The sequence below is a fragment of the Macaca nemestrina genome, chromosome X (genome assembly GCF_043159975.1).
Source record: "Macaca nemestrina isolate mMacNem1 chromosome X, mMacNem.hap1, whole genome shotgun sequence".
NCBI classification, from domain to species: Eukaryota; Metazoa; Chordata; class Mammalia; order Primates; family Cercopithecidae; genus Macaca; species Macaca nemestrina.
The window spans coordinates 17,068,101-17,094,171 of record NC_092145.1 but is presented as its reverse complement, the minus strand read 5'-3'; the positions used below and the strand labels follow the sequence as shown (position 1 = coordinate 17,094,171).

The following is a 26,071-nucleotide window of genomic DNA, read 5'->3' as shown; positions in this document are numbered from 1 at the left end:
CAAGCACAAGAAAGAAACAGAGAGAGATTAAAAAAAACTGATTTGATTTTCACCATGTTCTCCAATCACTCTGACTCAGGTTTTAATGAGCAATGAAATGTCTAAATTTCAAACATCAGACAACAGAAGGAGGAAGAGAAGAAAAAAACATTAGCAATCCATTCCTGTGATTATTTAATCTTGAATAATGGTATTAACTATATAGCAGAACTATGTACTTTTCACTATACACTTTAAATTTCCATGAAGTCTAGTTAAAAAACAAAAAACATGACCCCAAAATAAAAACTTGATGAGAGTAGCAAATCTAGAGATTGACTGATCATACTACCACGATCTTTTCATTTCTTTAAACATTCAAGATAGATCATAAACTGGGTTGGTTTAAAATATGTCTAAAGGGACAATCTGCCCAGATAAAAACGCAAAGAAATTTTATCAGGGGTGAGCTTAAACCACATAAATATCTTCCTATGTGCTTTTGTTTCTCTATATCTGGTATCTTTCCTCATGGATTTAAGATATTATTTTGATCAGGATAAAAATATTATAAATATGAGAAAAAAGTTGACTTCATTTATGCATTTAAAACACATTCATTAAATACCTAAAATCTCTTCTTCCATCTCAGCAAAAGTTTTGAAGAAGCGTTTAAAACATAAATGTGCTTGTGTTTCTTGTTTGTTCTATCTGCATAAAAACAAACACCTTCTATTTGAAGGGCCACTTCATCAGAGCCATGCACCTAGTTGTCACCCAGTGTTTGCTGAAGGCAACACTGAAGCCGTGCTTCTTCATCAGTTGGCCAAGGTCAATTTCTCAAAAGAGAATAATTAATAAAAGTATATATTAAGGTAGGTTGGAAAGGCAACATGTTGAACTGATAACGCTTCTGCAAGTTTGAAGAGAAAGGGAAAACTACTCTTTTAAAACGTCCTTCCTTGCACCCCGGGCGGATATAATAAAACTACTGCCATGGGATGTCTATCATCGTTTCCTTTTCAAGGGAAAATACATAATTTATAATGGCTGATTTCCTCATGATGAGATTTTATTGAACTGACATTTATCATTATAATAAATCTACATAAGGTAAGGTTAAATGCATAATATCAAACATATGTTTTCAGAAATGGATATATCTGTATAAATGTGAACTGATTTATCATGACATTGCTTACCATGTCTGAATAAAAATAATGCAATTCAATCAAATTAAACTAAATGAGAAAATATGCTGAAAATAATGAAGGTTAATAAAAAGAGTAAGAAAAATATAAACATAGTATCATGAATACATATTAAGGAAATATCACATACATGAGTGATAGTTGAAAAAAACAACTTGTATTCTCGTTATGCACATTTAAAATAATTAAACAATTAATACCAATAAAATGGCTTGGTTTAGGAAAAAAAAGAATAAATTTGGATGGCTGGTCTTCATGATATATCAGTTTAATCATTAAACCTTCTTGTTTCATGATGACTTATGCCCCACAATATCCTCAATGGCAAAGCTAAGCTAACTCACTAGCTTCTGGCTACTCTTAACATCAGGAGCAGATCCAAGCTCTACCGACTTGCTATTTCTATTGAGATACTTTCCATTTGTATGCATCATGTTATGACGATACTTACCTTTAGTTGACTTACCTCTCTATTTTAATCTGCCTAAATACAGAGTCCTGTTATCGGGCTATGTTCTTTAATGGTCTTTCCATATCATTAGTAGTACACAGAAATGCCATGCATATCAGTCAGTTATAAGACAACCAAAGGCAGAAGCTATGTATATGTAGGAACCGAAGAGTAAAACCTACTGTATGATTTAAAGCTCCACAGTTAGAAATGGAGCCTTGATATATGTGTGTGTGGTGTGTGTGTGTATCTCCTAAAATGATTACTTAAGAGTGTGATCTTGATGAATTTGGTATATTGCCGTTAATAGGACACAGCACATGAATTGTCTATTTTTTTTTTTAATTTCCTTTCAGGAAACACATGTGAATACCAGCCCCAAAATATTTCTTCTCTGATTTGTACCCAGAGATGTTAAAAGGGGGAAAGAAACGTGACTGGATAGGCTCACTGGCAGCTAATCATGAACTTCCCCTCAATAATGCTCAACAGACCCATTTTTCTGAGGCACTGTGGAAAGCAGGGCAGCTTACCTCCCCTAATTCCTTCCCCAAACATCAATTCGCACAATAACTTATGGGAATGTTTTATTGCAGATCATCACCACGCACTAGCGTCTGTTATTTGATTACAGTAAAGCCCTCTAGTTACACTTGCCTAATAGTTTCAAATAGAAGAGTATGCATAAAAGAACAACTAGGATTCACTATAAAACTTTAATATCACAACAGTGACTTTTGCAAAACAGTGAAGAACCATTTAATATGAGGTTTTTTTCCCATCCTCCATACCAACAAAGCTTTCTTCAATGGTAATTAAAAGTGACTTCCTCTTGAGGTTATAGATTGGCCATCCCCCTGAAGCATTCCTAAAAGGTGGGAAACTCTTTACAGTTATTGAGGCCCTCGTCAATGGCATTGCTGTAGCCATACAGCTCTTAAAAAGCTGCAGAGTATACTGCTTAGCATTCAGACCTACTTTCCTTGGCTATTTTCTCAGCCGACAATGGGATTATTACTGGGAAATTATCAAAGGGTTTGAGAGAAATTCAGTAGTTGGAGAAAACAAAAAAAAAATTGTGAGAACTAAGTGTTTTAGCCTTGTGAAATATTTAATACGTCTCCAGAAATCTGTATATTGCAAGAAAACATCAATTATCATTGAAGAGAAGCCTGCGCTATTTGTGCTTATATTTTTATTACTCCAAATAAATAAAACATGTAATTAAAGGTTATGTAACATCTTGGAATCACCTTCCTTCAATAATTAGAAATAAAACCCAATTATTTTTTATGTGTTTCTATTTTAGGCCCACCATTATAGTCTCCAATTTGGTCTTAAACCATGGTTAAAAAGAAAGAACTAAAAGAAATCCCTTTACTCACCTGTGGAGGTATCTCAATGTTTAAATTCCACTAGTCTCAGAGTTATCAGGGTGTGTGTGGAGCAGGGAGCAGAAGTCAAAGCTTGTAATGATGAATTTTCATGGTCTGAAACTACTCTTGGGTTAAGACCGGTTCTTAAGAGTAGAGATAACATGCTATTTCTGGATCAGTGTGTGGGTGAGTAAATTTTCTGTGGGAAAAAAAGTAATAAAATCCAAAGGATAGCCATAAATCTATCTAGATTTCCATGGAGATGACATTTGGATTATTCTTCAGATGGTGTCAACATTATTTGCCCTAGTTTACTAGCTTAGATAGACTCATATTCAACTTCCTTTAGGTTAATCTGTGTAAACAGGATTATGTAGTGTGACTCTATTTTGCATTCAATTCAGGATTTAGGAAAGCGTATTTATTTTTAAAATAAATAAAAAGAACAGAATGTTAACAACATACTGGCATATACTATTTATTTTGCAGTCACTTACTGTAAGTGCTGTCCTCATCTTTGGTGCCATCAATGGTTCCATCCGCCTGCAGCTGCAAGTGGTAGCCTTGTCGGCTGTATAGCTTGGTAACTATACCCTTAAGCTGAGGCTCTGCAAAGAGAACAAGGGTTTGGATCAATTGATACATTGTGCCTATGTAGTTGAAAAGACTCGGAATTTCAATTTCTAATTTCAGTTACAAATCTTAATGGAGTAAGTCAAACTACACTTTTAAAGTGTCTGGAAGAAAGAAAACAAACTCCAAGTTTCGGAATAAATTTCCAAACTAAAGAAACATTTTCTTTCTACCTGGAAACATTGGTAAAGCTTCTGCAAGTGTCTATAGTTTCTGATAACCTGTCCTTTGGTTTATAGAGTGGAACGCTATCTCATTGAGTATTTGTAATGGGATGGCAAATGGCTATGATGCCTTTTGAAATTGTGCTACTTTTCATGTGAAAGAAAAAGGAGAAATACAAAGATAATTCCAAGTTGTTTGCCAATCAACCAAGGACCAAAAACCCACTAGCAAAGATTTCCTTCAGAATGACCACAATTTGAATAAATAATCTCCTTTATTTCTAAGAAGGTAGAAAATGCATAAATAACCTGGAACCCCATTAAGGAAACTGTATTTGGAAAATTGAGCCTTTTATGCCAAAAAAGGGAGGAGGGAGATACAACAACCATTAACACATCTTGTCATATTAATTACCATTAGTGAAAATGTGTGTGAAAAGAGCAGCGTTTTTGTTGGTGGGAAGGAAAAAAATCAGTGCACACTAATTTTTCAAATTTCATATCAGAAGTGTGATTATCAAAAATATGAATTCTTAATTAAAATTATTTTCAATTATGAATAACCATAGATTAATCAAGTGTCTAATTTACCAGTAACAGTCATGTTATCCAAAATTTTCTTTTACTGAATACAGACACCTGCGCTGAAATAATATTTATGTGATTATTCGAGCCACATAATCATTCTTTGCAACCACTTAAGCCTTTTTTGAAACATGCTTAATTTACAGTTAATGCATTAAAAACTTTGTGCAAACAGAAAACGTTATGTCTGCTTTTCCGCCCCAGGGTGTGTAGCACACATAAATGGAGAAATAACAGATCGGTGAGGCTTATTTTTTTTTTTTGTAATATTTATCTAGTAAAAGGTAGAAAAGAGTGTAAAAGATTCATTTGATTGAGAATGGCAAATAAACTGCATGCTCGCTTGAAGGTCTACCTTGACGCAACCTGACACCTAGAGCTGAATTTCCAGTCGCTGGAATATCGCGCTACTCTTACCACCGAAAATGTTCAAAAGCACCCACAATCTGGCTATGAGTTTAAATTCCCTCTTCAACACCGCATTTTAGTAGCATGTAACCAATTATACTAGTCTAACCAAATCTCTAAGCTCTTTGCAGCAAGGTTCTAGAAATCCCCCCTCCCCCCGCCCCAGCAAACATTTCGAAGCTGCACCACAAGTCAAGTCTGTCCCAAAAAGCTTAAAAGTAATCAAAGAAACGCAATGCCTAGACAGCAGAAGCCCACATCCCTTGGAGGTGGAAGCTGGAGGGGAAGGGTCTGACAGGCAGAGATAAAGGTAAGAGAGGGATTCCCCAGGCTCTCCTGGGGCGGGAGGATGCTGTCTGCCCAGCTCTGCGCCTGCAATTTCCACGCCACACACATCATAGCCATGTCTGGGTCACGCCTGCCCACAGCCCACCGGGCATGCACATATGTGACGTGTCCGAAGCTGAGGGCAAGCCTCCCAGGGCAGAGTATGCCCCCAGGCTCTGCGCCTGTCCCAGGGCAGTTGCAATGCAGCAAGCCTGTTACTGTTACGGAGGCAAGAAAGCCATCGCCTTCCCACGCACGCACACAGGCTAGGTGGCCTCTTCTGCACAAGATGGGCCACCGACAAACTCACCTATGCTACATACCTGCTCCCCACCGCCCCCACCTCACTCGTAAAGTATGGGGAAAAGAAAGCAAAAACCCTTTCCGACCTGGTCTTCTTCTGCGCCTCTTCTTGGAGCCGAAGAGTTTGACCCGGGAAAAGACATTTAACTTGTTTTTGTCGCAGCTGGTCTTGCCTTTGCTGGGGCTGCTGACACACTTGCAGGCGTTGGATTTCTCGCGCTCGCGGGCTTGCCTCTTCTGACGGATGAGCGAGCTGGCGATAGCCGCCGCCATGGCCACGACGCCCACCACCACCGCTTCTTTTGCTGCCCCTCTCCGGGTTCACCTCCTCCTCCTTCTCCGCTGCTCGTCCGCTGTCTCGCGACTTCGCCGCTTTAGTCTCCTTAGCCTGCGTTTGCCCGGGCTTCTCCGCACTCGGGCTTCAGCCAAGGAGGGGGCTCAGCATGCCGTCCGAGCTCCTCCGGCGGCGGTCCGGCTCCCGCGCGGGCTGCTGGCTGCCTGGGTCGGAGTCGACGCCACAGCCCCGGGCCGGGATCGCGGGCGAGACTGGCAGGCGGAGGCAGCGCTGCGCGACTGCGTGCGGTCGGCCCCTACGCCCCGAGGACACTGTGCAAGTCCAAGTGGCTCGGGTCGGAGTTTCGCGGCACCCCCCGCCCTGTGCCGCGCGGAGGGGGCCAGAGGAGGGAGGCGGGCGGAGGGAGTGAGCGCGGGCGGGAGACAGGCCGGGAGCCCGGGCGGCCGGAGGGAGGAGGGAGGAGGCAGGAGGCAGCGCGCGGGGGAGCGCGCCCTCGCCCTGGCCCCTCCGAGTCTGCCACTAGTCCTTGCAACTTCTCGGCGTGATAATCGGGAAAAGTTGGCCCATGCCAGCCTTCCGACAGGGATCAAACAGGCAATGGCCTCGCATCTTCGCTGTTGCTGCTGCTCTGGGCGCGGCACAGTCGCAGCACAGGAATTCAGCCGCCGCAGGCACCCTCCGGAACAGCGCGACAGCCTCCTTGCAGCCCCCTCCCGCGGCGGCCCCTCCCTCCCGGAGCTGAGCCCGTCGGCTCGGAGCCGCAGGCCGCCCCTCCCACCCCCACCCCCCAAGTCCCCGGCAGGCCGTGCCGGCTAACACCTGTAGGGGCTTCCGCACTGCCCCATCGTCCAAATCCTCCTCCCCTCCTTTTCTCGAAAGGAGCTTCGGGAGGAAACAGTGATGGAGGAGGAACCGGGATGAGGTAGTTGGGCTGACGGAGCGGGGGTTTGCTTGGCATTGGGGGATGGCGTGGTGGGGGTGTTTCCTTAGTGTTTGAGCTGACCAGATTGTGCTCGGGCTGGAGCCCCTCAGAAGTTCGCCAGATCCCTGCCTCAGGCTTGGACGCACCAACAACCCGGAGAACCCTCACACACCCGCGCGGAGGTATTTTGCTTGGCGACACTTGTAGCCATTCAGGAGAGGAGGCCAGAGTCCCCAGACGGGTTCAGCCCCAGCGGCAGCAGCAGAAGCAGGCACTGCAGAGCTGCGCCCGCACACCACGCTGCCACCCAGTGGTTTTTGCTGACTTTTCATTTCAAGCCAATTTGTAGGGTCCAAAACCTGTTTTTCCTCTACGCCCCCTTATCTGTCCGCTCAGATTTGGGATTCAAGCAGAGAGCTTGGGTCGTGTACCATAAGCACTACGTGTTTGGGAAATGCAGAGTCGAACCTCTCTATTTAAGCCGTGGCCCATCTCTCATCTCCTAACTTAATGTTTTCTGCTCCTCCAAAGTCAGGCAGCCTTCCTCCCTCCAATTCAGGAACCAGTCTGGCTTGTCGCTGGCCTCACTCTATGAACAAGTTCTGTCCTCTCCCTGCGTTATATTTTATTCTGGAGGAAAAGAAAGAAGAGGTTTTGAGGCCAGAAATGCAGCGAAGAGAAATGGCCTATCTACATCCCTACCTTCAAACACACATAATTATTTGACTATTTTACTTGATTTCTGAGGCCAAATAGCAAGCAAACTAGAGCAGCTGTACTACCTGGCAGCCCTACGCCGTCTTTACTGAACTCCCGCATGGCACCCCCATCACCTCTTCTCAGAACTAATGTAGATGCAAAACCAGATGCTCAGCTTATCTTCAGACCCCAGCCCTTTTTTCCTTGCCTGACCGTCCAGCAAACACGCTCGGACTCAGCAACACTGAAATGCTTTCAGGCTTCCTAGAACATAAGAGCTGAATCACCGGACCCTTCTGTAGATTCCATTGCTTCACAGGGGAAGCTGTTGCTACCCCTCCTTCCACTTCTCCCCAATCTTGAAATGTCTCTTGCTCCATCAGAAGCACCACTGTGTGTCTGCAAGGTAGACTGGGGTAAAGGTTGCAGTGGGCTGAGACTGATAGCTACAGGAGAACGATGCCAAAGGGTCTGACATTTTCTACCTACTGTTTTGTGCTTTTGGCTTTCCCAAATGAAAAGGGAGGACAAGGTAGACGAGAGTTTTAACACCTCAAGTCTATTCAAGTATCCACTTCTTTAAACTTTGATTCATGGGGAAAAATAAATCCCTGATGAATGACTGACTGATACTGATTCTGAAGAGCAGGAGGCTACTTCCTAGTTCAAAATGTATGTGATTGTCGTTTAAATTCCAGATACCATGAAGGGAAATATCTTACATAAAGAGGGGTCAGGAGAAGCTTTCATCGGGCCCAAATATTTGGGGTGGGTGATGAACAGGTACAAGGTCTCTGCTATTCTCTTCATGTTTTTACCTTTTGCTGAGCACCAACCCCAAGGGCCTTTTGTTCCTACTCTCATTTCTGTCTCGGGATCCTGACCTAGAGCAGGCATGCAAAAGCTAAAGAAGGATGAAGTTCTGATTCAGGAAGGGGATAGACCTTAGAAGGAGAGATGGTATTGAGAAAATCATAAGGGCTTTCCCACACCCTTTTTCTTCCACTTCTCTCAGATAGCTCTCACTGTTTGCTTCTGCCAATACCATTGATAAGGTATTTTCAGGATGCCTGTAGAATTATTGATGTGGCCACTCTGTGGTACGTATTAGAGGTAAACAGACTCAGAGAAGACTTCAGGAATATATAATAAGAATGGCGGGGGCATTTATTACAAATTTGCAAACACAAACTGTAAATACATCCTTTTGGTTCTAACTCCTGTCTACTCCACATGAGCTCATGGAACCACTGGGCCAAAGCTGATAACCAGGTGATTCTACACATGTTTGTAGATGTCTTTCTTGCTCTAATCCTTCTCTCCCTGATTAAATTGTATAATATTGAAAAAATGAAGAGTATGCAGGAGGGGGAACCAGACTCTGCCTCCATCACACGTTCCTGCCAACCCACAAAAAGTATTTCTGTCTTTTTATACCCTGCCCCCCTTGAATCTTTTTGTCTTCATGAACAGGAAAATGCATGGCACATTATCAATGAGACTTGAGAAGGGGGCATCTCTCTGTGATCTGTCTGCCTACAGACCTCATTCATTCTCCTCTCTCTTCTACTAAGAGAACTCACAAAGGCCTGAGACCAGAGGGTAAATTCAATCTGGGGCAGAAAGTGAAAGAAAACCATTCTGAAATTGGATCCAAATCATATTGCTCAATGAACTTAACCATTCATAATGCAGATATTGGCCAGGCGTAGTGGCTCACGCCTGTTATCCCATAATTTTGGGAGGCTGAGGTGAGCAGATCACCTGAGGTCAGGAGTTTGAGACCAGCCTGGCCAACATGGTGAAAACCTGTCTCTACTAAAAATACAAAACTAGCCAGGCATGATGGCGCTTGCCTGTAGTCCCAGCTTCTCAGGAGCCTGAGGCGTGAGAATTGCTTGAACTCGGGAGGCAGAGGTTGCAGTGAGCCGAGATCAGGCCAACACACACACACACACACACACACACACACACACACACACACACACACACACAAAAGCAGATATGTTCGTGTTTTCCTAACTCTCATGTCTATTTCCCAGGTGCTTAAAATTTCAGAGACGGATGTGAATATTACTTTCAAATCTCCAACAGGAAACTATGCCAAAGTCACATGTATCTTGAGAAAGTATAATGAAAGAATTGCAGCCAATCCTAGAGAAGCATATTTTGCTTTTCTTTGCTGTCCCACTGCCTTCCTGGGCCAATAGTATGACATTTGTGTAGGGGAAGTAATAAAGAATTCTCTTTTGACACCTATTTACAAATCCCTTTTTCTCCTGTTTTGATTTGTTCCTAGCAGTTCACATTGTGCCCTTGCTATTGGAACTTCCTGGATCTCCTTCATATTTGTAAATTTCAATGATCTCTGCTTATCCCTGGTGGTTCAAACTCTTCTGTGCTCTATTCTAATGTAGGGTCTATTCTTTGTTTCTCCCAGGTGTCCTCTGTCCCATTGCATTGTCCACCAACCTCTTTTTTTGACCATATTCAGAAAGAAAGCATTCTTAGCTTCTTTTTCTAACTCAACTCCTAAAGAGTTCTAGCCTGGCAGGCTGGAAACATATGTTTTAATCCTGTCTCTGCCACTAATTGGCTGTGTGACCTTGAGTATGTCATTTCTCCATATTACAGACCTCAGTTTTCCCATCTTTAAAGTAATGCTTAGACAAGATTGGCAGTTTTCACTTTGTATTCTTCAGCACTCTAAAAGTAATGAAAAGTAATAACAGTTCCCTCGCCAATGTTTCAACAGTAGATTTCATCTATTTTAACTCTTTTCATTCAACTGTTTATTTCTATTTCTCTTTTCATCTGTTTTATATAGTGGAGCGCATCGTATGATTTCTTATGTAAAAAATAAAAATGAAAAGATTCTGGTACTAAAAACAAAATGTTTGGAAACCTCCAGATGATATGTTCCTTAAAGTCCTTTTGGCTCTGGGAGCCTCTGATTATTTTTCCCATATGTTCCTGTTCCTACTTCTTTATCTTCCCCTCTTCATACTTCCCATCTCTCTGTTCTCTTCCCACCCCATGAGAACATCAATTCTAAATTGGATTCCAAGGAAAAATGCAAAAGTCCCTTTGATTCCACTCCTCGTGGGTTCACTTGAGAACTAGGTTTTAGCATTCTTTTCAGAGAGAGTTATGTGAGTTATCTGGGCATAGAATGCTGATCGCTCTCTGCCAATCTCGTTTGGCAGGCCTCAGAGGAGCTGTAAGGAAGCTGAGGGGACCTGCTCTCAAGAGGCACCTCCAGGAGAGAGACAGAAACCCAAACAGATGTGACTGTGATGAGTAAAAATGAGAGAACTCAGACAGCCTAATGGGGAGCAGCCTCAGTCCATTCTGAGCAGAAAGGAATTGACTGTCTTTCTGCAATTCTGAAAATGAGAGGTTTCAAACGCCCTTCTTATGTGAAGAGAAGCTCACTCAGAATCACTTGCCAGTTTGTTCTCCTTCTACACTGACAGTTCACCAAAATATCTGAGTGGCAAGTTACCAGGTCAAGGACTGCTGATGAGCTCAAAGAAAGGAAACGTTGGCAGATTCAAATGCACCAAGGTCCAGTAACACTGGGATCTCCCCATTCACTAAGTAAGGCAGCAGAGGGAGTGTTTAAGAGATGAGGTAGCCAAGTACCACATTTTTTGGTCTATCTACAAAGGCACAGAGAAACAACTGGATAGAAATACAAATGAGGAGATTAGAGAAAAGCTAACACAATAGGCTCTTTTCAGCCAGTCAGGCACAGTGGCTCACACCTGTAATCCCAGCATTTTGAGAAGCTGAGGCAGAAGATCCCTTGAGCCCTGGAGTTCCAGGCTGCAACAAGCTATGATCCTGCCACTGCGTTTCAGCCTAGGTGACAGAGTAAGACCCTGCCTCTAAAATAAAATAAAATGAAATAAAATAAAGAAAAAAGAAAGGAAGAAAAGAAATAGACTCTTGACACTTAACTCCAGGAAGAAAAATGCAATGTAAGGAAATCTTGTTAGTGTCACACTAGAATTCCAAGTAAAGAAAGAGTGACTACTATATTCTGTTACATGCCCTGACACATATCTTAGCTGGCAAAGATTAGATCATTTACGGGAGTTATACTTCAGAAACAAAGGTCTCCAGAACCATCCTTTTAGAAACTGATTGGCCCTCCTGAATTGCATTTAGAATGAAAATCCACAAGACCTTAGGTTTGCATCACACTAGGATGGTGGCTTGGTCTTCATTATGTCCTGTCTCTGAGATCATTCTCTAAATACTTAAGCTATAGAATTTACTGAAGCTACCTTTGATTTATATTTAAAATCAATTGAGAAAACACTGATTAATTCTGATCCTTAAGAAGAAAAATCCTATCACCCACATAAAAATTTCATTGTTCAGTCATAATTTATGAACATTAAAGCCATAAAACGCCCTGATGGTATTAATCATGTCGGTGAATTCAGCACTTCACCATTTAATTAGCCATGGCAGCTGCAACATCGAGAGTTCAAGGCCTCTGATTACCTGCTTGGCCATTTAATCAAGAAAACCTGGAGAGAAATAGCAGCTTTCTGGGGTGGAGGTTTCTCTCTTAATCTTGAGGAGAGAACACAAGGAAATGAGCTTAAGCTTTAATATGTGGGGATTTAAGTTTGGTACAAGGAAAACATTCTTTTCAGAGAGGGTTGTTAAATACTATAATTGATTGCTGATTTTTCTTCTATAAAAGCTTTTATGAATACAACAAAAACCTTTTCTATCTAGGTGGGTATGTGGGTTGATTTCCATTAAGACTATCATTCTGTCATAAAAACGACACTACTATTGGTATAACCATGACCTGCCACCAAGAAGCAGTCACAGGGAAAGTGGAAAGGGGCAGTAACACCATTATGAGAAGGCAAAGGTTCCCTCTGATAGGGCATGGAGATTGCTAGTGCTTTTGTTGTTGTTTTTGTTTGTTTGTTTTTTTGAGACCTGGTCTCTCTGTCACCCAGTCAGGAGTGCAGTGGCATGATCAGCTCACTGTAACCTCTAACTCCTGGGCTCAAGCCATGTCCCACCTCAGTCCCCAAGTAGCTACGACTATGGGCACATGCCACCACATTTAACTACTTTCGTTTTCTAAAGCTAAGGTCTTTCTTTGTTGCCCACGCTTGTCTCTATCTATCTCGTGGCTTCAAGTGATCCTCCCGCCTTGGCCTCCCAAAGTGCTGGAAATTACAGGTGTGAACCAAAGCACAAAGCTGATTGTTAGTGCTTTTGCCTTTGGAAGATCATACTGGATGAACCTGGAGCATGTGGATCAAGGCAGTCACATTCATTTCCTAAAGTTTCTCTCATCCAACTTGCAGATAACACTTGGTAGACACAATAAATATATTGTTAATCAAATGGGTTGCTTCAGTGGTGACAGAGTGTCTAGAGCCAAGAAAAGCATCAGGTTCTCTGAGTGATTTTGATTCTGTTTTACTCAATAATATTTGAAGATCTTGAAGGAACAATTTCTATTTTATGAACTAAGCGATGGCTTATGAACTAAGCGATGGCTAACAAACATAAATGAGGTTTCTCTGGTGAGACATTTATGGCAGCCTAAAAATGTACAAGAATCAGAGACAAAGTATCTGTAACACTGGGTTCATTTCTTGCCCAGTGAACTAGGTAATCTAAATGAAAAGCTAGGGGAAAAAATGATGGAGGATTTGAGGCAAAAACAGACAACCTAATTTTTCTGGATTTCAGCCAATTCAGGAAATAAAGTTACTGGAAGGTTTGACCTAAACTCAGGATTTGAGGAGAGGAATGCAGTGTGGGCAAATGATCTAGTGTCTGTTATTATTTAGCATATGGAGGCAAGATTCACAACCAGCATTAAGGAACACTGGTGGATTTCCTACTTGCCAATGGCACTGTTTGCCCCAATTTCCTATCAAGAATTTATATTTTTTAAAGCAACACAGAGGTAATGGGAACATACTTTAGTGTTCCCTCAGGATTAAGAGTCTTAACACAACTCTTTTCAGACACGGACCAAGATTTGGGCAGAAGAACCTGGTATATTCAGAGAAAATACTATCCTCCATATTCTGAGGAGGTGAAAGACAGGTTAATAACCCACCTGAGAATTGTGCAGATGCTATAGATGATTTTTAAGCTCTCCCCTCTGCTTTAGATTTGTTTTTCCCAAAACTAGGGTTGGAAATGGTGATAACACTCAATAAATACTATGGGTATAATTGGGACAAGCAACTTGTTAAGTGCTATAACCTTATTCCCTTTAATCCTTACAACAACATGTAAGGTACGCATTATCATTATTGCTGTTGCAAAGGTGAGGAAAGTGAAGCCTAGAAAGACTAAGTGATATGACTATGGTTTCCTGGCTAGTACATCAGTGGAAGTGCAAGTATTTAAACTAAGGATCCATAGCCAAAAAGTACAATTTATGTGTACAAGGCCAGACCTTTAAATACTACTTCTTTCCTCATTGGGTTGCTCAACAGTGGTGCCTGGATGTGACTATCTTTTTGCTTAGGGGACTGAACAAGATGAAATATAGCAGGATTTTCTAATCAGTTTTTTTTCTTTAACAAAACTGAATTATGAAATAAAAATAATACATATGATCTATTTCTAGTTATAAGCACAGTTCATAACACTCAATAACTTCTTACAGCAATATTTAAAGAAAACATTGCTAACTTTCTCATGAAAATTATAGGATTATAAATCACTACTTAATGTTATTCTATGTTTCCTAGACCAAGAAATAGTTTGACACTGGAACCTGTTTTGACTCAGGTAATCTGGGACTTTGGAATGCTATGAGACCCAAAGGACACTTCACTTCCCGGCCTTTCTCTCCATCACTACTTAGCAGAGACAAGAAGTTAAAGCACTCCAAACACTCAGTTCTTTTCATACAGGAAAAACTGGCTTTCCACACTGTAAGCTTTTTTGTGCCATCTGTTTTTAGCTACAGGAAGCTTGAGTTCAGCCAAAATAGAGAAAAATATTATACACAGTGTATTCACTTCCATACTAGGAAGCCCATGACTATCCTTTTGTAATTAGGAGTTTCTCCAATATCTATTCTAGCTAATTTGCTCTATCTTTTCCCTTCTGACAAACAGTTAAAAGTACAGTCAACTGACTGAACTTATTTAGTAACTTTTCTTGCAACCACCGAAGGCCTCAAGCAATTTTAGAAACTGATTTCCTAACAGGAGCCTTGATGCTCACCTAAAGATTTCATTTTAGAGAAGAGATCTGAGGCAAGAGAAGTTAAATACATTTGGCTTGGGCCATTTGTTCATTTGTTCATTCGTTCATTCATTAATTTATTCATTCAAAATTTACTGGGAACTATTTGCCAAGTACTGAGCTAAGACCTGAAGGATACAAAAATACTAATAGCTCTAATGTATTGAGCACCAACTCTACTCCAGGCACTATTCAAAGTACAATAAATCATTACTTAGTGGCATTGGTATGTTCTTGAAAACTGCAATTTTAAGCAAAATGACATAATGAAACCAAATTTTTTTCTCATCAACATTATGAGGAAATATTGAAGGAAATGACATGATTTGAAGACATGCTGTGTGTCATTTCACTTAAAGTTGCAGTTTCCAAGAACCTATTTATGACATTTAAGCGAGGACTTACTGTACTTTATCTTTGTTTGCTCTTTTAATACTTAAAATACCTTATGAACTTATCCCCATTTTACTGATTAACAAGCTCAGATGAAGAAAGGGTAATGCATTCATTAGTGTAGGGAGTGGTGGAGTCAGAATTTGAATCCATGCATACTGACTTTAGATCTCATGTTTTAAAAAACGACTCTACTGCCTCTCCAGTGACTGTCCCTGGCCTCAAGTGGAGGAGAAAGAGAAGTAAATAGTTAACTAAAACAGAAGTGTGACAAGCACTTTAAGAATGATACTAAAGGCCGGGCGCGGTGGCTCAAGCCTGTAATCCCAGCACTTTGGGAGGCCGAGACGGGCGGATCACGAGGCCAGGAGATCGAGAGACGATCCCGGCTAACACGGTGAAACCCCGTCTCTACTAAAAAATACAAAAAAACTAGCCGGGCGCGGTGGCGGGCGCCTGTAGTCCCAGCTACTCGGGAGGCTGAGGCAGGAGAACGGCGTAAACCCGGGAGGCGGAGCTTGCAGTGAGCTGAGATCCGGCCACTGCACTCCAGCCTGGGTGACAGAGCAAGACTCCGTCTCAAAAAAAAAAAAAAAAAAAAAAAAAAAAAGAATGATACTAAATATCCAGTGTTTTCAGAGCCCAAAGAGGGCACAGCTAACTCTGTGGGCAGGAGGGCAGGAAGGCAGGAATTGAGTCCAGCTTCAGAAAACAAAACCTGTCACTGAAGATGAATATGGGAGGATGGGAAGAAGTTCAGAAGTTGGGGAACGAAATTAGGTAAAGCCAGACTTCAAACCTGGATGTCGACTGACTCCTGGTACTATATTCTTTTTACTAGGCCATATTACTTTCCCTCAGCTTAAAGAACTTGCAAAACCTTTAGATTTTTATATCCCTACACTTTGAACATCAACCATTGGGGATTGGGGGAAATTGACTGTGCTATGTGGATATTCTGATGAACATTTGTAAGTTTTTATTCCTTGCTTATAAAAGATTGTCTTCTTTTTCCTGCTGATCGCATTCAGCACATATTGTCAACATTGATGTCCAAGTATACACTTGTTACTGATTTCTGACCGGCACCAGTAGAAGTAATCCGTTTAGAAAGATGCCAATAAAAATGTATGCCATGGTAAGTCAGCCGTTCTCCTGATATAACTGGAGTGAAGTTGGAGACCAGAGATTTCTCACATGGGCAGTCAATAAATAATTTTATAATGATAAAACTTTAAGCTAACAAATTAAAGATTGTGTGAAAAGGTTGTCCAAGCCAGGTAATGCCAGTAATTCATCTATATAGATTTCAATATTCCTACAGGAGCGAAACAACTAGGATTTGGTTGATATTTGAATATATTGAAAACATATTGAAAATTTCCCTGCTCACTGTATTCCTCTTCAATTGTGCTTACTCAGGTTTTCTATTGCTGTGCTTCAATTCTGGAAATTTAGCTATCAACTCTTTACTTATTGCCTCTCTTTAAATCTCTATTGTTCTACTGAAACTTCTGTTAGGTGCATCCTACCTATTCTTCCACAAAACACAGAAATGATGGACACAATATTCATTTTATTTAGCCTCTCCCTCATGATTCCTTACTTCTCTTTCCTAGGTCCATCTCTATGTCTTTCTTTGCCAAATCTGGGTGCTTCACTGATCCCCTTTAGCTGGATTTATCTGTTGATTTTGTTTTTATTTCATTGATAGAAATACTATATTATATATTATACAATAATATTTTATGAATGACATAAAATTAGATATATACACAAATGTTATATATATAATATATATACACATATATTAAATACATATACATATTTACATTTTCTGTTTGGTGTTTGATACTATGTCTGCTATTTTTTCATGATGTTCTGATCATATCTTCTGAATTTTATTCCTTTATCTTACTGAACATTTTGATGACACTTATGCACGTATGTTAAAGCCTCTTTCATACTGCCTTATTTCTGGAGTCTGAATTACTCTGGTTACTGTCACTGCTGACTCTTCCATGCTGTTTTTTTTTTTTTGTTTTTGTTTTTGTTTTTTTTTTTTTTTTTTGAGACGGAGTCTTGCTCTGCCGCCCAGGCTGGAGTGCAGTGGCCGGATCTCAGCTCACTGCAAGCTCCACCTCCCGGGTTCACGCCATTCTCCTGCCTCAGCCTCCCGAGTAGTTGGGACTACAGGCGTCTGCCACCTCGGCCGGCTAGTTTTTTGTATTTTTTTTAGTAGAGACGGGGTTTCACCGTGTTAACCAGGATGGTCTCGATCTCCTGACCTCGTGATCCGCCCGTCTCGGCCTCCCAAAGTGCTGGGATTACAGGCTTGAGCCACCGGGCCCGGCTTTTGTATTTCTTAGTAGAGACGGGGTTTCACCGTGTTAGCCAGGATGGTCTCGATCTCCTGACCTCGTGATCCGCCCGTCTCAGCCTCCCAAAGTGCTGGGATTACAGGCTTGAGCCACCGCGCCCGGCCTTCCATGCTGTTTTATTCCTCTTCTTGCTCTGTAAATTCGACTGTGTGCTTACATTCAACAGGAGCGTTGTTCTCTGTAAAATACCACATGAACCCTGGAGAGTAGAGTTACCTACCTCAATAGTTTTGTGTTTTTCTCTGCCAGCACTCTATGGGTTTCACTGATTACAGATCAGTTTTTATTTTAATTTCCCAGTACAGATTCATAGTATGCGTTCAGATGTGGGTTCCAATATTTTATATTCTCAGCCCAGAATGGAAACCCCACTTACATTCTGTGTCCCCAGGCCTTGGGCCCTGATTTGTCATGAACTGAATTGGACTCATTGGCTCCTGGGGTTGTGCAGTCCATTCAGGGCTCTGTATCAGGGCTGTGGCTTCAACTTAAGTCCCAGGGTATATACCCACTTCGGCTACACTTGATGGCCATTTAACTTCAACTGCTGTAATTTGCTTTGGCTTTGAATTGTTTCTTAATTTCTATCACCTACAGAGTTTCCTTTTTTTGCTTTTGAATTCTCTTGCATATTGTCAAAGACTTACAGTAATATTTTACTCACTACTTCTGTGTTTCTGTAGAATAGGTAGTAACAAGCAATACATTAGTTCAACATATTGACTATAAGTCCTCATTCATTCTTTACTTTCACCATATCACTAAAACTACTGTTACTAAAGTGATCGGTAACCTTCTTATTGTCAAATCCAATGCCTTGTTCGCTGTCATTACTTTATACAACCTTTCAGCAGTGTTTGATGCTGTTGACCATTCTCTTTGTAACACATGAACCTTCTCCCCTTGGCTTGTCCAACATTATGCTCTCCTAGTTTTCCTCATATCTGTATTTGACTGCTCCTACTTTTTCTCATTTTCTGGTTCCCCTTTCCTCTTATTAACCATTTGAGTGCTTTAGGATTCTGTCCTATACCCTCTAATTTTCTCCCTCAATCTTTTCTTTCTAGGTATTTGCTCTAGTGACTTTATTCATCCATCCTACAAATGTTCTTTGAGCATCTACTAGGTGCCAGGCGGAGTTGTAGGTATTCAGTGGTGATCAAAGCAGATATCTTGACCACATGAAAATTATAGTGTAATGAGGAGTCAGATAATTAACAACACATATAATTAGTTATAAATTGTGATTACTGCTATAAAAATATAATGTCATTCAAGAGTAATGCAGAAGAACCTAACTGAAATTGGAAGGTCAGAGAAGGCCTCTAAAAGGAGATAACATTTTGCTGACTCTTAAAATATGATATGGACCCAGCCATATGAATAGTGCAGGAGAGAAGTACCATTTACACTATGACAACTCCAATGGTCTCCACTGCTTTCATCTACTCAGTTCTGAGCTCCATATAAGGATAGTTATACCCAATTGACCCTCAGGACCTCAAATGAAACAAATCCAAAATTGAACTTATCTCCCAATACTGATTCCTCTTGTCTTATCCATGTAGTGATTAATGGTGTTTCTTTTATCTCACCCCTTTCTGGATACATCCTCTATTTTAACCAAACCAAAAACCTGGACATTATCCTCAACTCTTTCCTTTCCTCCCACTCTACATCCAAGGGGTAACCAAATACTACAGTTCTACCTTCTTCATAGCACCTCTAAATTCCAATTGTTAAGACATTCATCTATTCTTGTTTCATTTCTTTCCTGAATTTCATTATAGTCTCCTAACTGCATTCCTCTGCCTCTTGTCTTGCCTGTGATCAAACTACTCTGCTCACTGCTACAGTTCTAACCTACATATCTGATCACATTATGCCCCGCTAACAGGTATTCAGTGGCTCTTCATCATGCACAAGCCTTCCAGTATCGGGACCCAGATTTCTTTGTCACACTTCCTTTTTGTCACTCTCTGACACACTGTATTTCAGGCATACCAAAGTATTTCCTTTCTCCAAAATAACCCCCTCATACCCTTTAGCCACTCCAACTGCTATACCCTTGAAAATTCTATTCCCTCCTACCTAGCAAAGTCTTTAGGATTGATCTCAGATATTACCTCTTCTGGGACACCTTCCTCAAATTTCCCACGTAAAAATGTTCTGTTCCATAGCCTATATATATATATATATATATATATATATATATATATATATAGCTATTTAATGACAACTATAAGGTTAATTTCTTTCTACTTGTCTGTCTTTCCCACTAAATAGTGAGTTCACTGAGGCAGGGATTAGGACTTCATCTCTGGGTCTCCACATCCAGACAGAGTAGGGGCTCAATAAATTGTAGTTTTATGAATAAATGGATTAGCTAACTCTCTCTTTCTCCCTTTGGAAACCGCACAGGGGACATCTGAAGCAATGAAATGCAAGACAGGTCCATTTGGATGAGTAGGTTCATGTACAATAAATGTTAGAGTATGTAGGACTTAGGTCATGTTTTAATAACAAACAGAAGCAATGTTCAGGCATTAAAGTATAAACAAAGGACTATTTGATTCTTGTTAAAGGGAAAGTTAAATCAGGTTAGTAATTATGTTGGTCCATAGTTTAGCCATATTCTGATATTAAAATACTCTTTTACAAGTATACAATTATACAATATCTGTCTCACGAAACTCTTTCACAACCAGTGTCTTATTCAATCTGTATGAGAACTGGTGAAGTAGGCAGAGTAGGTTTCAACCGGGTCTTTTTATAAATCGGAAAATTGTGTCCCACCAAGAGGTCATGGTTTGCTTTAACAGCGCACAACAAATTTATTAATTAATCATTCATTAACTCATTGATTAACTCATTCCAAAGAAGAATTGAAATGGCTTACAAAAAGGTGCACAAGAAAATAAAATTGAAACACAAATAAAGAAACATCATAGTGAATGACCAAGAGTCAGATAGAAGAGGAGGCCAGCAGGGTTTCCAACCCAGGTTTCTAACTCCTAGTCTCACTCCCTTTCAGCTCCATTAGGTGGCCTCCAAAAGCTTTTGAACCACTGTGTGGTGACTGGCAAGAGATTTGCTGGCATTAATAAAAAAGTAGCAACAATTTTGACCTCACAAAGCAAACAGCCCAGTATCTATTTGAATAATCTCCCATCAAATGTAAGCACTGAAAATTGAATCCAAACTTGAATAACGGCAATTATCCTGCTTGGATTAGAAGCCTAATCAACCAACAGACACAAGTAAGATGAAATGAGCTGAAACCACAGAGAAAATTGGTCCATGAGAGGACAGGGGCCTGGGTTTAATTTTCAGAGCTACATATATGTTTAAAAAGGTAGCTCTATTTCTGAGGTAAACTAATTCAATTTTGATCACATCACATTTTATAGATATCCACCTGCTCCTGGATTTTGATGAGAGTTTAAATAATAAAGTGGCTTTACTTGGATCCTATGTTTCACCTAGAATCACAGCTATCATTTTATTAAGTGTTGTACTGAAATTGAAAATGATAATATCTATAAAACCTCTCTAGTGCTGACATTTCCAAGTCTCTTTTCCAGCACAAACAAAATTAGAAAATGAAAAATATAACCTTTCCCACTCTGTAGTTTCTTTACAGGGTATAAAATAGAAAGGTAGTCTATACTCAAGAATTATGGCCAAGTAACAGGAATAATAATAACAGTGATAATAATAATAGCAGCTAACATTCTTACAAGCATTTACTCTGGGCCAACCGTTGTTCCAAATACTTTGCATATGTTAACTTATCCAAATCTCATAACAACCTTCTGAGGTAGGTACTATTATTAGCTCTATGTTATAGGTGAGGAGAAAAGATACAATGAGATTACAAATTTTGCCCAAGGTCACACAGCTAATGAATGGTGGAAGTAGGATACTAACTCAGACAGTCCTGCTCCACACAGATATGGAAATAATCCTGATTTATAGTTATTTGGTCAGAGGTCATAAAATATACAAAAAAATTGTATATTTTATGAATGATTTCAGACCCTCTTCTACTCCCTCTTACTTTCTTTCTGTTTATATCACTGTCAATTAACTTTCCAGTAGTAGAGGCTCAGAGATGGTAAAACTACTACTAAATTTATAGAAAGTTGTATGAATTTCTTTAAGAAGTGGGAATACTTCTCCTTTCCTCAGTTTTTTTCCTATTTATGGTCATTGCAGTAATTTCTATCATCCTTTGCAGCTTTGAAATCACTTCTTCACATGTAAACAGCTAACCCTGGTGTTGCCATGGAGATTTATATCAATGCCATGAGCCAGGGCCTAATTTGCACATTCTGCTGATTAACAGGAGTATTTGCTAATCCCTGCCAAGCTCTCCTATCCACTGCCATGACTAATCTCACCGGTTTCAATGCATGGAATTCATGAATGCTAGAAACCCATCGTCTTAGGTTATTTAACACTTCAATTCTGTTCAGTAACAACTTAATTAAATCTTGAGGGGAAAAAAAGGTCAACAGAAAAATAAAATTAAACCTTTTAAGAAATTAGTTAACGAGAAGGGAACGTTAGGATTCACTGCTGTGAAGCAGAACTAATAATACAATAATGCAATATAACATAAATGGTACATTTCATCTTGGGTACTCAGGAGGTGGTCATCTGACCAAAAGGTAACTATCATTTATTAAGAGAATTCTCTGAGCTTGTCAGGGTGGTAGGTGCTTCAATGTGTGTTATTTCTTTCATTTTTACAACACTCCTATGAGGTAGAGTGTTTTTCTGTTTGTTTTGTTTTTATCAGGTAAGAAAATTAAGGCCCAGAGAAGTTGAGTCATTAGCCCAAATTCACACAACTAACAAGTGACACGATGTGAACAAAGCTAGGACCACCCAACTGTGTCCAACTCCTTGCATACCACTTGAGTGGAACTGTGCACGGAGCTTACTTTCCATCCCATATTTTGATTTTCTGGAAGACAGAAATAGGACGAATGAAGAGAAGCTGCAAGGAAATAGATTAGGGTTCATTTTGATGAAGACATTTCCAACAATAGGGATTGTCTAAAAATAGGTAGCACGGACTATCTTGAAAGGTCATCAATGTCTTGTCACTGGCAATGTTCATAGAGGGGCCATGGGATCACACAGACCTGTGCCAGTACCAATCAGATGTTGTGGAAGGGATTCTTGCATTTAGTAGATGATTGAATAGTATCATCATAGACCCTTTTGTCAAAGCCCTCACACAAAGACTACCAGAGAAACCTGCTGATCATACAAAGCCGGGTATGTGAAACATACTAAGCAAGAGAAAGTCCCCCTTGACAGAGTCTCAGTACTATGTTAAAAAGGAGGAGTTAGCAAAGAGTACTTACAGGGTTTTCAAGGCTGGGGTTAGTCAAAGGTAATTCATTGTAGGACAGAAGTTTTTAAGTATGGTACTTAACAATGCAGGTTGGAATTCGTAAACTAGGCAAATTGCTGGACTAGTCAGTGGTCTTATCTTTAGGACGCATAAGCCATGTGGAATTACTATTAAAACAGTCTGAGCTAAAAACCAATAAAAAGCAAAGAAACTCTCACAAACCAGAGGAGACTGAGGAGACATAATGACTAAATGCACTGTGCTATCCTGGATTGAATCCTGGAACAGAAAAAGGGCCTCAGTGGAAAACTTGGGGAAATCCAAATAAAGTCAGGGGTTTAGTTGATAATAATGTACAAGTGTTGATTTCTTAGTTTTGACGGATGTATGTTAACTTTAGGAAAACCTAGATGAAGGGTATATATGAATTCTCTGGACTATATTTGCAACTTTTCTGTAAACCTAAAATTTTTCAAAACATTTTTATAAGTTTATTAAAAATATTTGGAGTTTCGTATGTCTTGCACATCATAGTTGGCTTCAATTTATCTATTTTGTGAGCTATGGTTCAACATGTTTTACAACTTACGGTTTGCTTCATTTCTTACCTTGATCTGGAAACCACCTCAGAGACCATCTGGTCTGAACAAAGTTTCTACTTAATTCGAACTATGGGGAAATAAGTAATGCGGTACTATGGGGCTCCAAAGATGTATGTAAAATAAGGTCTATTTTTTACTCATTCTTTTTTTCCCTCTAACTTTATCATTTCTGGAGTTAAGAGGACCATCTTGAGTACATAAATAATACTGCACCAATAGTTGTATAGGAGAAGCATGCACATCCTTCGTCACTGCTAATAGAAAAGCAACAAGTAAAGACTACTGAAGGCCATGATACGGTTATTTACCCAGGGGATACAACTCCCTGGATTTAAAAGCCAGTGCACGAGGAGTCAAAATGGGTCAAGAACAGCTCCTTTATGTCTCATTCGATCAGAAACTGCACACTTGTTCTTCCTAAGCAGTACGGTAAGATTTTTCAGTATTAAGAGTGCCAGCACCAGACATTATGAATTTCAAGTCTGTACTTCTTCGGGGAAGCTGGCTGCAGATTGTGTTCATGATTGCAGTAGAGAAATGCCATTTAGGGCAAAGAGTATTGATAATATAATGGATATTTTCCTAACGGTATTTGGCATGTATTTGTACTGATATTTACTTTTAGGTACTCAGGAAGCTTGAAGTTCCTCCCCGCTCACCCCCTCCTGTAAAAATATTATATTATTGGTAATGAACAAAGCATGACTTTGCATTTGCAAAAGTAAGGGCTAGGCATTATAATAAGGTAACATTTGTTATGGGTTTGCACATAACTAGAAACAGCATTGAGCTGTATACAAGTTGCATTGTCATTGCCATTTTTCAAACTACACGCTTGGTGGAATGATGGAAACAAACATCCTGGGATTTGAGTACCAGTTTTCCTACCAACTAGTCTTAAACTTCAGGAAAGCTCCATCTATACTCTGGGCATCTACTTCCACACTGATAAAATGACCGATCTAGGTTATATGACCTCCAAGGCCCATGGACATGAAAGTTCTTTGAATTTAATTAGTCCACCACGAATCAAAAAGACAATAGTCATGAGGGTTTTCAGTTGCTACATCAAACTGAACAAAAAAAAAAAAAATCATGCAGCACAGGAATCGTGAAGCCCTGGGGTAAGCTTCCCACTTAGTGCAGAAGACAGTGGACTATATGGCAGAGTGGTTAAGAGCATGGGCGTTATCACTAGGAAGCTTAATTGTGAATCTCAATCCAGTGACACACTAGATACGTGACTTTAGAATGCTATTTAACCTCTCTGATCTTCAATATTTTCTGTTGTGAAATTTAAATCACTGTAGTGTCTACCTCCTAGGGTAACTGGGAGAACTAAATGGTTAATATTTGTAAAGAGTTTAGCATGTGCTTCACTTGTAGTACACACTTAATACATTGTAATTGCTGCATTTGTTATTCTTCTTGTTGATATACATATACTACTAAAGACAGCTTTATCTGCACATACATTTTCACAAAAAGTCATAATCTCTTATCTACTGTAGACCAACTGAGATGACTGATACTCAGTTAAGACCTCTAATGGTCTTCCATCTCCTCAACTTGCCCTAGTATGGGCTGTCTGAAATGGAGAAGAATAACAGCAAATACATATATTGCACTTACTCTATGCACCAAACACGGGTCTTACACATGTATTACTTAACCTAATCCTACTGATGAGGTAGGTACTGTTATTACTCCTAACTTTTGGATGATAAAACTGAGAGGTAGGGAGGTTAAGCAATTTGCCCAAATAGCGGCTAGTACATATCAGAACCAGGATTTGGTCACAGTCTGGATCTGGAGTCCCTACTTTTAACACTCTGCTTTGCTGCCATAATGACAGCTCATATTTGGTAAGTGCCTACCAAGTACCAAGCTCATTATAAACCATATCTGTAATCATTACAATAATCCTTCAAAGTAGGTATTATGTGTATCTCAATTTTTTCTGATACGGAAAGTGATGCTCAGAAAGACTAAGTAACTTGCTCGATATCACATAAAGAAAAGGAGTAAGATTCATTTTTTTAAAAACTCAGAGGCTTTAGGAAATTAGGCAAATTTTACTCGGTATCAAATATCTAGAAGGGTTAGTAACTACAACACCAACACTCTCCCTGGGAAATATGCATAGCACCCCTATTAATGAGGCACAGGAAGCAGTAGCCTTGACTGAAGCCCCCCCCTGCTGCTAGTTCAGGCCCCACAGGCACCGGGGAGATCTGTAGATCTCTTCAACAAGAAGATTTTCTCTTATATAAAGGGAGAGAGTTACTGAAGCACATAAAGAAAGCTATCATATGAAATTCAAATTTGTTCAACCTTCCTGAGAATGAATCTTAAGTGAACAAAATAACATTCTGACTAAAGCCCATAATCACATTACTTTCTACACGATGAAATACAATGAGATGCATAGAGAAAATAACTGTGGAACAAATCCACCCTATTTAATTATATGGGAGAAGAGTTCTAGATTTACCCTAGAAATACATAGGATTGATGTGAAGCTAATACATTCTTTGTACTCTACTAAGGAAATGTACCTAGGAAAAACGTGGAACTAGGCTAATGATTAATATTTTCTTGTCTTTCAATTAGATGTTTGAAAGTATAGCCCATAAAGAATGCTCCCCAAAGCATTATGGTGAACATGAACAATAAAGAGATGGAAAAACATATACGTTCTGCAATTTTATGCTTTC

At 40.0% G+C, this 26,071-nt stretch overlaps 1 protein-coding gene and 1 long non-coding RNA gene across 5 annotated transcripts in view; one reads left to right on the top strand and one right to left on the bottom strand.

Annotated features, from left to right (window-relative positions):
* LOC105481355 (fibroblast growth factor 13) overlaps positions 1-26,071 on the bottom strand; it is a 626,871-nt gene that overhangs the window by 84,790 nt on the left and 516,010 nt on the right. For 3 of the 4 annotated variants that reach the window (XM_011740881.2, XM_011740880.2, XM_011740883.2), the window contains one exon: positions 3,515-3,625. In XM_011740881.2, the coding sequence (XP_011739183.1) occupies positions 3,515-3,625 (111 nt within the window). Of the gene's footprint in view, positions 1-3,514; positions 3,626-5,523; positions 6,439-26,071 lie in introns of those variants that run through there. The other variant, XM_011740882.3, reaches the window with a different exon arrangement.
* Positions 6,801-11,253, top strand: LOC105481356 (uncharacterized). The gene is made up of 3 exons (XR_986910.1): positions 6,801-6,836; positions 9,396-9,481; positions 10,560-11,253. It is a non-coding gene; the product is annotated as an uncharacterized lncRNA (long non-coding RNA).